The 15,505-nt window shown below is 36.1% G+C and overlaps 2 protein-coding genes across 2 annotated transcripts; one reads left to right on the plus strand and one right to left on the minus strand.

Moving 5' to 3' along the window:
- Positions 1 to 3,774: 3,774 nt before the first annotated feature.
- Positions 3,775 to 6,684, plus strand: BAN (NAD(P)-binding Rossmann-fold superfamily protein). Its single transcript, XM_089167921.1, has 6 exons — positions 3,775 to 4,013; positions 4,208 to 4,374; positions 4,470 to 4,670; positions 4,753 to 4,912; positions 5,936 to 6,149; positions 6,425 to 6,684. Exons 1-6 carry the CDS (start codon positions 3,902 to 3,904, stop codon positions 6,564 to 6,566), a joined length of 996 nt encoding a protein of 331 aa, XP_089024047.1. The 5' UTR covers positions 3,775 to 3,901; the 3' UTR covers positions 6,567 to 6,684.
- An 842-nt stretch (positions 6,685 to 7,526) lies between these two features.
- Positions 7,527 to 14,588, minus strand: CRLK1 (Protein kinase superfamily protein). Its single transcript, XM_089167920.1, has 8 exons — positions 14,357 to 14,588; positions 13,223 to 13,585; positions 12,492 to 12,645; positions 9,810 to 9,936; positions 8,975 to 9,060; positions 8,806 to 8,877; positions 8,357 to 8,560; positions 7,527 to 8,116 (listed from the first exon to the last, which is right to left on the minus strand). The coding sequence occupies exons 2-8, from the start codon at positions 13,531 to 13,533 to the stop codon at positions 7,778 to 7,780; spliced, it is 1,293 nt and encodes a 430-aa protein (XP_089024046.1). The 5' UTR covers positions 13,534 to 13,585; positions 14,357 to 14,588; the 3' UTR covers positions 7,527 to 7,777.
- Positions 14,589 to 15,505: the final 917 nt, after the last annotated feature.

Consider the following 15,505-nt stretch of genomic DNA (forward strand, 5'->3'; position numbering starts at 1 on the left):
AAGGCCTTATTTATAAAGCATGGGTGGAGAATTTTGACCGAGACTGACTCTCTAAGGGTTATATGCATAAAAGCGAAATACTTTCCCAAGTCTACTATTTTTTTACCCAAAAGTCTACAACAGATTTGGGTCTTATACTTGGAATAGTCTAAGAAAGGTGTTCCCACTTTTGGCTCAGATGGTGTGCAAAAAGTTTGGGAATAGAATTGACGCTTCCTTCTAGTTTGACCCTTGGCTTCCTACAGTCCTGTGGACCAGGTTAGGTGGAAATATGCCCAACTCTCTTCGACAAAATTTTATTCTAGCTGAGGTGGTTGACAATTGGTCTTCTCTAGAATATAGTTTGACTAGTGTGGTACCTGATATTGCCTCGAATATTCATCAATTGATCCTCACTCAGTGCAAGAATGAATGGAAGTCCAAGCTATCTACAAATGGCTAGCTTACTACAAAATTAGCATACAAAGAGCTAACTCGTGCCTCTCCTCAGTGCTCTTATAACTTAAATACTAATTGGTGGAAGTTCTTTTGGAAAATAAAGGTACACCCCAAATTTACAATGTGTTTTTGGCGTCCTATGCATGCAGGAATAACTGTCAAGGAGATATTGGCTCAACGAACGGGGGTATGAGTCTTTATGTGCTATGTGTGGCAACAGTAGTGTATCAGCTTGGCATCTATTTGATGATTGTGATTGGGCTCAGCGGGTTTGGGCCATAGGTCACCTGGGCCTTTGGATGGATAGACTACCTTTCTGCATTCTCATAGATATATGGATTTATTTTCGTTCATAGCTTGATAAACCCTTGTTGGATTGGTTTATGTCCATTTGGATAATAACTTGCTACGATATTTGGAATGTTAGAATGAGGTGGTGTTTAAAAAAATACAATATAATCCTCTTTTAGTTCTACAATATGTTAATAAACAATATGTTAATAAATAGGTGAAGGATTTACATAGTCAACCTCCAAAAACCAAAGAACTACAAATGCCTAACCATACATATAAACCCAATATGGACTGTGTTTGTAGAATATTCAAAGAATTAAGAATCAACAATGACACGACTCTTATGTGCGCAGGGATCTTCTCTCAGACAACACCAAACAAGGTGTTGCTGGGTCTTGCTCAATACAAATATGACATGGGAAGGGGCGGTTGCAATTTTCAATAATGAGGAAGCTGGATGTGAACAGAGGTATAGTTGCCAGATTATTGGAAGGAATAAGAGCAGCACAAACCAAAAGGTATTTGGGTTACAACCATTTGGAACAACTGTCAACACCTGTCAAGTTGGATGTGCTACAACATTATCATGGCTTATCAACCTGTGTCAACATATGTTCATTGCCGACCAAACCGTAGAATGGATGTATATAACCCATTGTGACCTTTGTACTCATTAGTTTGTGCTTTTGCTATGAACAAAAAAAAAATCACAATGATGGAAGTTTAACAAACAAATTAGTATATATGATGCTAATTGATAGAAAATTTGGTAACATGCACAATGATTAGCATATATTATATGATTTTCAATTTCTAACTTTGAATTAAATTTGATGTTTCATCATGTTTAGTTTCTTTTTGAGTTTTATTTGATCACATATTTCCTTTATTCGCTAGTTTCTTTTTTGAGAAGAAAATATATTTAAGGTTAATTTTTTGGGAAAATTACGTGATTAGCTGCTTTTAGGTTTTTCTTTACAAAAATAGCTACTCAATGTTTCACTTTACAAAATTAGCTAAAATTGAGTTTGCATTTACAAAACTAGCCAAAATATTGATTTTTCACATTTTTTTTACATTTTTTTACCCCTAAAACTAATCACATTGAGCAGAAAAATCACTATTTTGTCCAAAAGGGAAAAGTCATTATTTTTTCATATTCTTTGGACATTTTCACCCCTATGCCGGTATGATCAATTTTAGGGCTAAAAATGTCCAAAGATGTGAAAAAACACTATTTTAGCTAGTTTTGTAAATGCAAACTCAATATTAACTACTTGAGTGGCTATTTTTGTAAGGGGAAACTTAAAAACAGATAATCACGTAATTTTCCCAAATAATTGTTGTTGTCCTATTGTATTTTGATTTTATTAGTACTTTATCTTTTATACTTTTTAAAATTACTAATCTAATCTTTAACTTTGTTTATAATTATTAGTCATTCAATGTTTCACTTTACAAAACTAACTAAAACTGAGTTTGCATTTACAAAACTAGTCAAAATAGTTTTTTTTTTTTTTTTCACTTCTTTGGACATTTTTAGCCCTAAAATTGACTATACAGGCATAGGGGTGAAAATGTCCAAAGGATATGAAAAAATAATGACTTTTCACTTTTGGACAAAATAGTGATTTTTTCGCTCAATGTGATTAGTTTTAGGGGTAAAAAATGTCAAAAAATGTGAAAAATCAATATTTTGGCTAGTTTTGTAAATGCAAACTCAATTTTAGCTAATTTTGTAAAGTAAAACATTGAGTAGCTATTTTTGTAAAGAGAAACCTAAAAACAGCTAATCACGTAATTTTCCCTAATTATTCCTGATTCCATTCTACCTGAAAAGAAATAATAAAAAAGAATACCATGAAAGCAAAGCCATGACCCACCCATTCATCCCTCTACCCCATCTATCTACCACACGTGAATTCAAAAGTGGGTAGCTTATCTAACCTTCCTTTCACACCAACTCCCTAAGTCCCCACCTCTTCCCCACACCACCCCACCCCACACCACCACCACCACCACCACCACCATTGCTCTCTGCTCACACTACTTTTACAAAAATTATGGTTTTCTTCGTATTACTGTGACATAGGACTAGAAAGAACCTGAGAGTGATCCAGTAACAAAAACCGATTAAATAATAGATCAGCCCAGCTGCAAACAGAAATTTATTCAACCCTACAAGAATCAAACAAAATGGATCAAATTGAATTTCTTACTCTGTTTTATTTTTGTCTTCATGCTGGTGTCCTTGGTAGGGCCTTTTCTTTTTTTTATCAATAACCCATTTCTAAGATATCAAAAGTACTATCTAGTGTTAGAAGATGAGCCTCTCTACTAATGGTATTATGTGTGAACAAACATTAGGTAATATTAGATGTGACACATTTCACACATCAATTTGATGTAGTAAATGTATGGGCAAACCCGAAAAAAGGTATCACTATTTACATAATATGATTGACATCATAGACTCTTGAGTCTCACCCAAACTCCGAGTCGAAAATTCAGCGGCAGAGCGACCCTAGGGCTAGATTACTGCCAAAATATCTTTAAACTAACAAGAATTTTAGGCGAGTTTATTTTTAATGGACAGGTGTTCTAGATGGGAGAATACAACTCCAATTCACGTATTTAATCAGAATACATTTGATATTAATGACGATTTTGTTGGATCGGGTTGAGTTTGGATTCTTCCAGCGATCTGTGAAGATAGAGGAGTCTTGTATTTTCATAATTTTCTATCACACATTTAGAAGAGAAATCCATCTTTAAACACCAATCTCTACACTGACGGATAGAAGATTCGAATTCAAGGGAGGGGCTGATGGATTTTAGCCTTTCTCCTGTGTTATTGATTTGTTCTTTGAATTTCCTGAAACAGGGGAATCTATACTCTTTTATAGACGGTCAACTGGAGGGAGGGAAGTGATGGTTTGATTTGCAGGTATGGGAAGATAGAATCACGTGCTTACCTTCTTCTAAGATTCTCTGTTTCTCCATTTTATGAACTAAAGACTTTGAAAGCAGTGGCAGGTGTAACAGGGGTCTTTTTTTTGTGTGGGTAAACAAGTGTATCAAAAGTCTATTTAAGAAGGAAACTTAAGCAGAGATTCATCACTCTGAGAAAGAAACTATTATTGAACCTAAAACAGAGGAAGTAGTAACCATGGCAAAGAAGATGGCTTGTGTGACTGGTGGCACTGGTTATGTCGCCTCACTACTCGTCAAGTGTTTGCTTGACAAAGGCTATGCCGTCAACGCCACTGTCAGAGATCTTGGTTTGTTCCTTCTCCTCTCCTCTGTTCTTCCTTTCCAAAGATTAGTTCTATTTTTTTTTTACTTTTGATATTTTTGATTTTGGCCTGGTTTGCAGTCTCTGTTCACAGAAATTCTCTTTGATTGATTGTAGAGAATAAGAATTGAGATTATGTCAACCCAACAAAGACTCACTTATATTTGTTTCTGGGTGTAGATAATCAAAAGAAAATCTCTCATCTGCTGGAGCTACAAAGTTCTGGTGACCTAAAATTGTTCCAAGCTAACCTGACTGATGAAGGGAGTTTTGATGCTGCTTTGGCTGGTTGTGACCTGCTCTTCCACTTGGCAACCCCAGTAAACTTTGGTTCTCAAGACCCAGAGGTAACAGACAGACTATGAGTGGCAAGCGATTTAAGATTGATTTCCAGGGTTCAATTTTCAACTCTTACTAACTTGATTGCAATTTGGATGATTAGAATGACATGATCAAGCCAGCAATTCAAGGGACTCTAAACGTTCTGAAAGCTTGTGTTAAGGCAAAGACGGTGAAACGAGTGGTCCTGACATCCTCTGCTGCTGCTGTATCCATAAACAATTCCACTGGAACAGGTTTAGTGATGGACGAGCAATGCTGGAGTGATGTTGATTTCTTGGCTTCTGAAAAACCACCAACTTGGGTAATCCATTTATCTCCTCCCCTGGAAGGCATTTGAGAATCTTGAGATGTTGACAAAGAGTGACTGATAAAGAAAATTGCAGGGATATCCAGCGTCCAAAACACTAGCAGAGAAGGCAGCCTGGACATTTGCAAAAGAAAACAAAATTGACCTTGTCACTATTATTCCTTGTCTCATGGCTGGTCCTGCTATAACTCCGGAAGTTCCCAGTAGCATCTGTCTCGCCATGTCCCTGCTCACAGGTACCTAATATTACTAATTTACTAGAATCTTGGCTAACAAATAGACAGAGGTGTACGATTTAAAATCGGATGAAATAAGTACTGGTATTTCACACATAAAAAGAGGGTCCGAAGAGTTTCTCTAGTGAAATGTCAAAGAACAGCAGGAAGGGAGAGAGGCCAAGTGCTGATATTTCATATAGATGAAAAGGGCCAGAGGGGTCTCTCAAGAAAAATTTCAAAAAATGAAAGGGAATCGGGGAGGGGGTAAATGTTGGAATTTCACACATGGAAAGAGGCCTGTCCACAAAAATTTCAAAAGGTGAGGAGAGGGTAAGGGGGTGAGTGTTGATATTTTATAAGTGGAAAGAGACAAGAAAGGTCTCTCTAAGGAAATTTCAAAAAATAGGAACTGAGTTTTTTTTTTTTTTTCCAAAATTGGGAGCCACACATTGAAGTAGAATTACCCCCACTTTTTGTTTGTGGAATATTGTAACCCTACTGCTGTAGGTTTGCCATATTAGCATATGAGATGATCCAGGTGGTTGGACCTCTTATTTTTTGAGTGTTAATTTTTTTTTTTTTAATTTAAAATTTATTGCTAACCATTATATCAACATATTTGTTGATGTGACATACCTATAACTATTAGACACACAATAGACGTCAATGCAGGGTTGGTAGAGTAGTAAGATCCATACTTCTCAATGGAGAGGTCATGGGTTCGACCCTTGCAGACGACAAACCTCCCTCTGAGGATGTAATCGAGGGCACGACGGGGGCCCGGCCAAAAAATACAAGACATAAAAATCGCAAATTGAGTAGCTCAAATCATGTATGTAATTTTGCTAGCTAGAAGGTTGGGTGGGGGGGGGGAATTGGGAAAAAATGAAAATCAAATATAATTATAAATCCATGTCAAATGAGAATCAATAAGGATCAAAATCCATGCTAGACCTGGATTTTCCAGACCTTATGGTCTTTTGGCTGCTGCAGTAATTCGGGAGAACTACACCTGACTGATATATTCCTGAAACCATGTAGGGAATGAATTCCTAATCAATGGAATGAAAGGGATGCAAATGCTGTCTGGTTCTATCTCAATGACACATGTGGAAGATGTTGTCCGTGCACAAGTATTTTTAGCTGAGAAGGAATCGGCTTCTGGTCGATACAACTGCTGTGGTGTCAACACCTGTGTTACTGAGCTTGCCAAGTTCCTCAACAAAAGATACCCTCAGTACAAAGTCCCCACAGAGTAAGCTTTTCTTTCCAAACACAATACTACAATGAATTACACTCACCAAATCAATGATTTAATCAGTTGGTAATGGTTAAACAGAGATGGGTGCAAGATTTGACCTATATATATATATATATATATATATATATATATATATATATATATATATATATATATATATATATATATATATATATATATATATATATATTTTTTTTTTTTTTTTTTTTTTTTTTTTTCTTTATATGTATAAACAGCTACTTGACTTTTTTATTTTCAATCAAGTGCAGTTTTGGAGAATTTCCCACCAAAGCCAAGTTGATCATCTCCTCTGAAAAGCTTACTAAAGAAGGATTCAGCTTTAAGTATGGCATTGAAGAAATATATGACCAGTCAGTCGAGTATTTCAGGGCTAAGGGACTGTTGCAGTAATGAATACACTGGGTTTTCCTACTTGCTTCTGAGTCCTATATCCGAGTTCATGTAGAACCATCTATGTTTTAGCCCTGCTACTACAACTTTATGAATAACATCATCATCATTCCCTGTATCAGTTATAATGGATCTTTTTCAAAGTCACAAATCTCTTGCTGCCTCTCTCTATATATTTTTACAGTCAAGAAACAGTCACATTCCCTCTTCAATACCATGTACATCCAATTCCTAGTAAAAAGAAAAAGACTAAAAAGCTCAGAACAGCAACCTAAAGTCGGAAGGACAACAGCACAATAATGGTAAAAATCATATAAACTATGAGCAATCTATTCAGAAACCAAGACAGATAAATTCTGTTCTGTCCAATGCTTCAGAATAGAGGTATTGCAAATGTAGTTTGCCTTTTATATCACTATGTTTACAGATTCATGAAGACAGCAGTATTGATGCAAGATTTTAACCAGCCCTTCTAGGATTTTACTACAACTGTGCCACTGAGATCTACAGAACAATATAACAATGGTGCTTCAACAAAACAAATCCACATTTCACCAAAAAAATAAAAAACAGAAAAACAAGAAACAAAAACAAAGCAAATGCACAATATTCAGGAGAACCAAATGCTTCATACTTTGATGTGGGCTTTAGCTAGTTGGTTTGAAATGCTTAGTAAACTCAGATATTCAAGGGACTCGTAAGATCATCTAAATTCAACACTTCAGCAATGCGATCCACATAGTTCTTGATAATGTTGATCTACATCAATCAAAGGGTACATGTGAATACGTCGATAGGTGAAAAATAGACTGGAAGATACACTTAACAGATGACTGGACATCCCACTGGACTGTAATTTTTACCACTTAGACCTCACATCATATGTGCTTCACTCTCTTACAGAAGGAATACAATTTTATACATCATGAACTGAACTGGTTATGACAGTTAAAAATTAAGAAAAAAATATAATATATACAATGAAAAAGAAAAACAAAATTCATGTTTTACCCCAGTTAAAGATGGGGAATTTACAATGATGGTAATATGATACAATGAAAACAGGATGCCAGGGAAACTCACTAACAATGACTACAAATGATCAGAATTCCTGTTCAGTGTCTCTAACAATACAATGAAGATATATCACAACCAAAATTTTGCAAAGAAAAAATAAGGAATTAAACAGAGGCCAAACAACAGAATCACTGTCAAACTTCGGAATGGTGAGCTGTGCTGCTATCAATGGATTCTTCTTTTGTTAGTTCTACAGTTGGAGTCTGAGTACCTGACTGAACCACATCAATGTAAGGATCCTCCATTGATGCAGATTGGGTTCGTTTGTGATTCTTCCTACTGTCCCCCATTTTTAGGATTCTAGACAGTGACAGCACAATATCCCTCATACAAGGACGTTTTCTTGAGACACTGTTTACACATTTGTATGCAAGAGCTGCCATATCATTGAATTCTTGCACATCAAACTTTCCATCCAGCCTGGAATCAGCAATCTCCTCCCACCCACGTCTTCCCTCAGTGCTCAGTGCCGCCTAAGTATCAGCATGAAACATAAATGTTATCAGCTTTAAAAATTCTTTAGAAAATAAATTGCAGATATTCATGGATATTTGGCACTGTAGAGCTCAAAACATTTTCAGTAAGGGCATTGCAATTTTACAAGCAGAAATGCACAGGCTTAACCTGATATAGTTATGATCAGCAATCAAGTGCCTAATTCGTCTCCTAAATTTTTAAGCAATCAGTATTGCTTTATGAGAAAGAGAGCTTACGAGTTCAACATATTCCATAAGACCCTGTTGAGGATTCCGGCCAGCAAGCAATTCAAAGAGCAAAACTCCAAAACTGTAAACATCACTTTTCTTAGTGAATGCCCTTGTTGATACATACTCAGGATCAAGATAACCAAAAGTTCCCCGGACATTTGATGCATGTGGATTAACCATCTCTTCCCTTGAAAGTCCAAAATCAGCCACCTGCTCAGAAAGTTAGTTATTATCTATATATGCGGGCCAAAGAAACCAATGGTTCAAATATAAGAATGAAACTTTTTAATTTCCTATGTTCATTATGTATCAGTTTGTCTGAAAGATCATATCATAATGGAGGGAAAACCAAGAATGTAAAATATATATATATATATATATAAGATCTTATTCAAGGAGCAATCTCATGAGCCATGACATAAATAAACTGCAAGAAAGGAAGCTTTTGACAGTACCCTGGCTTTCATTGCCTGATCCAATAGTATGTTGGCAGATTTGATGTCCCGATGCACTACAGGTGGAACGGCCTGATGGTAGGAGAAAGGAATAAAGCCCAGTAAGCAGACAATCGAATTATATTCTAAGTTCTGAGTGATTTTTTTCAAGAAATAGAAAAAAGTTTACCCCATCGTGAAGATACTCCAAACCTCTAGCTACGTCCAGAGCTATCAAAACCCTCAAATCCCAGCGTAGTGTTTCATGTTTTGCACCTGTAACCCCAGTGTTAATAACAGAATGTATGTGAAATAAAAAGAGGATAATGGCCTATTTTTCGAACTTATTGATATATATTTTCCTTCCTAACGTCAAAATGAAGGATCTGATATAGAAGATTGTTTTCCTCTGAATCAATATATGGCTTTAGAAAATCCTAGATGCCATATACATGGGACAAGATATTCTCCTTAAAATCAATAAATATGGTAACTTTAAAATCAACGTATTGAATCAACTGGACAATGCCAAAATGGTTCAAATTTTCAGGTTTGTGCAGCAGCAAAAATGTACCATCAATCACAAGAATAAGGACACTTTAATCCCAAGCAAGAAATGAAAGACAAATGCTTAAAACGCCCCACAACCAAGCATAGTGTCAAATACCCCGGCTCAAAGAATTTAATCTTGCAAGTATATGCAACAAAGATGTACACCACAAAAGCAGGACAACAATTCAAATCTATAACACAAAACCAAAAAGTTGAACAAATTGGACGTTTCAAAATTTCAAATCCTGAAGCATTTTTATAAATACCCTGGATCATAGACTTTATTCTTGCAAGTATGCAATATTGGAACTCTTCATTAAAGTCGTTCAACCATTAAAATCTGACACTCCAGCTAAAAAGTTGAACCAATCAGATCCATCAAATCCTAAAGAATTTTCTTATACAATTGATTCTTACATTTTGTCTGCCTAGTCAATTGAAAAGAGTGAGGAATCAGTTGGGTGGCAGCTTACTGTATAAATGAGATGCAAGACTGCCATTGCACATGTACACATAAACAAGCATATGCCGCCCTTTTTCTGCACAGTATCCCACCAAATTCACAAGGTTTCTGTGATGTAATCTGCCAAGCAACATAACCTGGAAACAAAAAAGGGAAAAAAAGTTTCAGTACTAAAGCAAGTGAAGTTATTTTCACAGCTGAGCCAAAAAATTTATTTCTTGAGTGTAAAACTATTTCATAAGAACAACACAACTTGAAGGCATGAATTTGAAGGGGCCTATGGTTTGATCATGAACCAAAAATAAGTAGCCGTTTGGCTCATGTTAGACAAAGATCAAGATAATTCTCACTGATAATCAATGCACAAAAGGCACCCTTTAAAAGGTATAGTAACAAAAAGCTGGTTTTAGTAAAGAACAAGACCAGATCAAAGGTGCCACCAAGCCAAAAACTAAACAAAATAGTAGAAGACAAAAGCAAGAAATAAAAAGGGTACAAAATCTTGTATTATTAATTGTTTGGCATCCAAGACCCTGTTTTTTATTATTTAAAAATGGAAGTAGTTGTGATTGGAAAATTACCCAAGCATCACTTTCTAGACACTTGGTCATGGATTCAAGTTTTGGAAACAGCCTTTCTAGAAACAAGAGTAAGGCTGCATGCATTAGACCTTCCCAGGATCCTGCTAAAAGTGGAGGCCTCATGAAGTGGGTACCACTTTATGGGTTAAAGATAGAGTGAATATTTCTTTTCATATTGCTATGATTTCAGACCCAATTTCTTCTTTTCTTTCCCCACCCCCCAAAATATAGCAATTAGCAACTTACCAGGTTACATACAGGATGTTGGTGCAATGGCTGCATCTACTTGTCGTCAATGTTGGCAATGGATTTGTGGCAATGAAGTGAAGACGGTGATCAATTGGTTAGTAGAGGATAATTTTGGACAGAAAATCTTGCCCAATTTTGGGCATTAAATCTCACTCTAATTTTGGAGGATTTGTTGGAGCCAGTATCTCTATACATGCAATTTCCTCAGAAACCAAAGTTACTACTTGAAGGATTGGAAAATGTGCAGAAAAATAAGGCCAACCCTTACCATTTCAATGCACTGTTGAGGGCTCATGAGCAATAGAAAATAGCACCAGCTGCTTTGGTGGTGATGGTTTGACTGATTGATTGCATTCCGTCAGACTTCAGGTGTCATCTTTGAGGTGGTAATCATGTTTACAAATCCTTGTGTGTTCTAGGCTGCTATGATTGGTTTTTACTGTATTTGAGAGAGCCTAAAGTGGGTTCAGTTGGTTTGTATTCAATTTTATTTTGATTATCACAGAGGTTGAGGCCGAATGTAATGGTGGGTTTTAAATCCAAGACTTATTGAAGTGAAGCCTAAACAAGGGCAAGGGGTACCTTGGCCGTAGGGGTGTCATATTGTATATAGAAAAGTATTGAACATATACAAACCCCAAGGGATACTGCTCCATGAAGTAACTTTCACACACTGTGAGGTGAACCATGTATATCGTAATTCACTGTTTGAATACATGTGTGGAAGACTAATCCCTCTCTTGTAGAGTGCGTCTTGGTAGACCCAACCACATTCTAGTGGTGTGATGTGAAATTACAAATGAATTTGTGATCCATACAACACAATGAGAAGACTGGAACTGATTCACCCCCGCCCCCCTCTGTTGGATCTGTCATCAACAAAGGAGTAAATAGAAACCTTCAATACATAATACAATTATACCAGTGGTGGAAGGATGAAACTGATCCAGTCAAGTTATGGCATCTCCATGAGTAGGGAACACTAGTAACAACTAAATCAACATGAAACCTCCCCAGCCAGTTTCTGGATTATCTTGCATATGAAGCACAGACCAGAAAAAGCTTACATTTAGTAAGCAAGCTACCAATAATATGAAAGATCATTTTGGAAGTATTCAAGCTCCATTCTACAGGAAAAAGAAAAAGCACTGGAGCTTTGTTTCATCTACCCATGGAGCATCTGGAAAGAAGATGAACGTTTGGGCAGAGAAAAACTGACATCTGGGAAAACAGCGTAAGTTTCTTTTGTAGTTTCTGTAAAATGATTCTTCTATTTTTCAAAGGCCTTGCAGTGCCCTCCTGAATGCAGACATACTATTTTGGGTTCTCTTTGTATATACTTGATATTTGTATGAATTCCACAAATCAATGAAAATGATTGCATCTCTTTTGTCCAGCATCTTATTCAGAATATTTTCTTTTCAGATAGATAGCCATGTAATGGTATCTGTATGGTATTGAGGGTGCCCAAGCTTTTGCTCCAGTAAAGCACTCATCCATAGGATGAACAGTAACAACAAATTCCACTGGTCTCGAAATTTGTAGATGAGGTCTTGTACTCATGTGAACCAATTAGCGAACCAATTTTATCTAGAATGATCTTTAGTTGTTATGCATCACTACTTATTTTTCAACAATTATTTTTATACCATGTTTAAAAATCCAAATATATTAGCTTAGCATCACAATTTGCATGGAACAGAACTTCTAACTAAAATTTAAAAAGAAAAAAATAAGCTGTGTCTAAATAAAATAAATTGTATCGATTAGTCAACACTTGGATGCTGAGGTTAGAACTTCACAGGTTTAAGTGTTTATGCATGTGTATGCAGACATGCCTACAAAATTGAAAGTATCATTACCTCAGCTTGGAATTCCCTTCCTACTTGCTTGGAATCTGTATCAAGGACTTTAACTGCGACAGTCTCACCAGTTGGCATCTGAGCTTTGTACACAGAACCAAATGCCCCTTGACCTATTACTGTTGTGAAATTGTGAGTCCCTTTTTGAAGATCTCTGAAATCATCAGCTTAGATATTGTTAACTGAATGTTGAGAAATAAAAACCACATTATACTATACCTAATAGTGATTGGACAGGAGGTTTTAAAAATGATAGATGCCAACTAAATCGAACACAAAGTTTTCACCTTCTAGTACAGACTTAAATTCAGTCCCTATTTGTCTGATTCCAAACTTAAGTTATAGATGGCAAAGAACATCAGACACAGAAGCTTAGTACTTAGTAGAACACCAAGAAGATTAATTTATTGTGCTTTAAAACAAGGATGACTTGAAATTTACAGAAACCCAAGTAGATACATACAATCTATAAACCACTGATCGTGATATAACAACCTTAAGGATCAATACAGCTGATAGCACAATTTTTCATAAGATAATATGCAGAAACTGTCATCATAAATATCAATGATTATCAATAACGAATAGAATGATATCCTTCTCATGGCACAAGAATAACTCTTTGATTGTGTATTCTTACTAAGAAAAGAAGTAGATTGAATCAGCAATGAAATGAAATTTAGGTTCTGTGAAGCTAAAATAGACGATTAGTGCAAAAATATATAATATACCTGTAAGAATACTTAGGAATTCCAGATGAAGACAGACTCTTTTCCCTAGGTCTTTCTATCCACAAGAAGTGGCCATTCATTTCAATTCCTTTGGGAGAATCTGGACCCATCGTTGAGTCTGATAATATATTGCACGAATCAATGCCATTAGTACGGATAGGAGTTGTGGCAGCCCTACGTGAACTGCTGCTGGCTATCTGTGAACGTTTCCTGCGGCACCAAATGCAAACCGAGGCAAAAATGGCAAGAAGAAGTCCAAGTATCAACCCTATTGAGATCCCAATTATCAGCCCCGTCGACTCGCCTTTCATCTCCTAGATCTTGATAGGCTTTCCTACTCAAATCTAAGCTCCATTAGCAGACCTGCAAATAGACCAATAATTTTCAAACAGAAAATTGGATTATATTGAAATTTCTCTGTTTGTCATATAACGGACTGCTGACCTAATAATTGAATTAGAAATTTTATTAAGAGGACGAGGGGGCAAAGATTCTCATTATATTTCAACAACGAGGAAAAATATTTTGACACAAAATTTTCAGCTTCCATATTTATGAGAGGGGATTGATGCCCAAAGCCAGTAGCAATGGTGTTGTCGAATAATTAAATAGTAATAAGACTAAACGTATCAGAGATTGTCAAAGAACTTCTCGAAAAAGAGTAACGGTGAGATCCTAAGGTACATATAGATCTTAAACTACAGTTGGAAGCTCTACTTGTGCACGTAAAGTCAGTGAATAAATTAAGCAAGCTGAGCTTTTTGATTCCACACTCATCTTAGCTGACTAGAACTACAAATCATTAAAGACAGCAGAAATTCTAGCCGTATACGGCTTTGCATTGGGATTCATAGCCTTACTAACCAAACAGCTTCTTGAAACACACATTTCCACAAGAAAATTTAGAGCAGAGAGACAGTAATGGACAAGACTGAAAGCATCGGGAGGGGAAAACAGAATTGGATCTCACTAGTACAATTCATCCAGGAATTACAGAATAACAAATAACGGCAAAGAAAACATAATAACTTCAATAACCTAACCTCCGTAAAGAATTAAACATGTTAAATACAAGAGAAAAAAGAGAGATTATCAAGCAAGTGTAACGGTGAGGAAGAAGAGAAGCTGTGTTACCGATTCAAGAGCACATCGATTGACGAAGAACGACGAACGAAGTAAATTGGATGCGAAATGAGAAAAAAATTTAGAGAGATAATGATGACGATACGAGCTGAATTGCGGTAAACTGAGCTCTGCGAAGACGTAACGGTATCTTCTTCTTCTTCTCCTCCCTTGGTTCACTCTGGAAAAACCGTAGAGACAGCTGCAGAAGAGAAGAGGTTGATTTTGATTTGTTATTTTTTTTTGTTTTTGTTTTTGTTTTAAATTTGTTCCCGTGCGACGCCATTGGAATAATGGAAAGCGCTTAGAAAAGTAATATTGTTTTTTATTTCCCAAAATACCCCTGAGTTCATAATAACTTTCCATGGTGGTTGCTTGGTTGGTTCCATGTTCTTTGCTGCTTAGAGTGCTGTTGTCTGTCACACACACACGAAGAACGGATCAACGGTCAAACCTAACTAACGCATGTCTTGCTTGAAATCCCCTCTCTAACACGAAACTGGTTAACCAATCAGGAACTCGACTTACGAATCTTTGACTTTTTAAGTTGATGTTGGCATGACTAAATTTGACCTTGGCTGCCTAGCATTGGTTCTGTCACCGATTAAGCATGGAACATGGGTTTTCAGAGGTAAGGAGATTTGAGATTCAGATTCGTAATCGACGGTCGTGATTCTCGACGGTTTGATTCAAAATCAACGCTGATCATGCTGTGGAAGGTGTAAGGCTATTTTGGACATTTAATCAGAAAAATGGCGGGGTTAGACTAGAGAGAGAAAAGGTGTTTTATTTTTGTTTAGGGAAGAAAAGAAGGGACTTTACGAAAGAAGAATGTTGTTTATATTTGAAAGAGAGAGAGAGAGAGAGTGGAAAGGAACAATTGAAAGTGACAGGTTGGCGACATCAAGAAGCTAACTTTGTGATTAAAGAACCAACGGGAGAATGTAAATTGAATTTCCCACCTGGCACGTTCGAATGTATCAGACAAATTTTTCTTTTCCTTTTCTTTTCTTTGTATTTTGAGGTTAATTATCCAATAAAATTTTCTCTTTTTTTTTTTTTCTATAAAAGATAAAACATTTTTTTAGGAAGTACTAATTTCACTTTTTTTCTTAATCATGATATATGATGTCGTCATATATTTAAATAAATAATAATAAA

The sequence above is a fragment of the Hakea prostrata genome, chromosome 9 (genome assembly GCF_041222555.1).
Source record: "Hakea prostrata isolate BN-2017 chromosome 9, UWA_Hpros_2, whole genome shotgun sequence".
In the NCBI taxonomy this organism is placed as follows: Eukaryota; Viridiplantae; Streptophyta; class Magnoliopsida; order Proteales; family Proteaceae; genus Hakea; species Hakea prostrata.

Coding starts and splice junctions, on each gene's coding strand:
- BAN (XM_089167921.1), top strand. CDS start 3,902: ATGGCAAAGAAGATGGCTTGTGTGACTGGTGGCACTGGTTATGTCGCC. Junction 4,014..4,207: donor CGCCACTGTCAGAGATCTTG/GTTTGTTCCTTC, acceptor TTCTGGGTGTAG/ATAATCAAAAGAAAATCTCT. Junction 6,150..6,424: donor CAGTACAAAGTCCCCACAGA/GTAAGCTTTTCT, acceptor AATCAAGTGCAG/TTTTGGAGAATTTCCCACCA.
- CRLK1 (XM_089167920.1), bottom strand. CDS start 13,533: ATGAAAGGCGAGTCGACGGGGCTGATAATTGGGATCTCAATAGGGTTG. Junction 12,646..13,222: donor ATTCCTAAGTATTCTTACAG/GTATATTATATA, acceptor TGATGATTTCAG/AGATCTTCAAAAAGGGACTC. Junction 9,061..9,809: donor TCTTGCATCTCATTTATACA/GTAAGCTGCCAC, acceptor CTGGGGTTACAG/GTGCAAAACATGAAACACTA.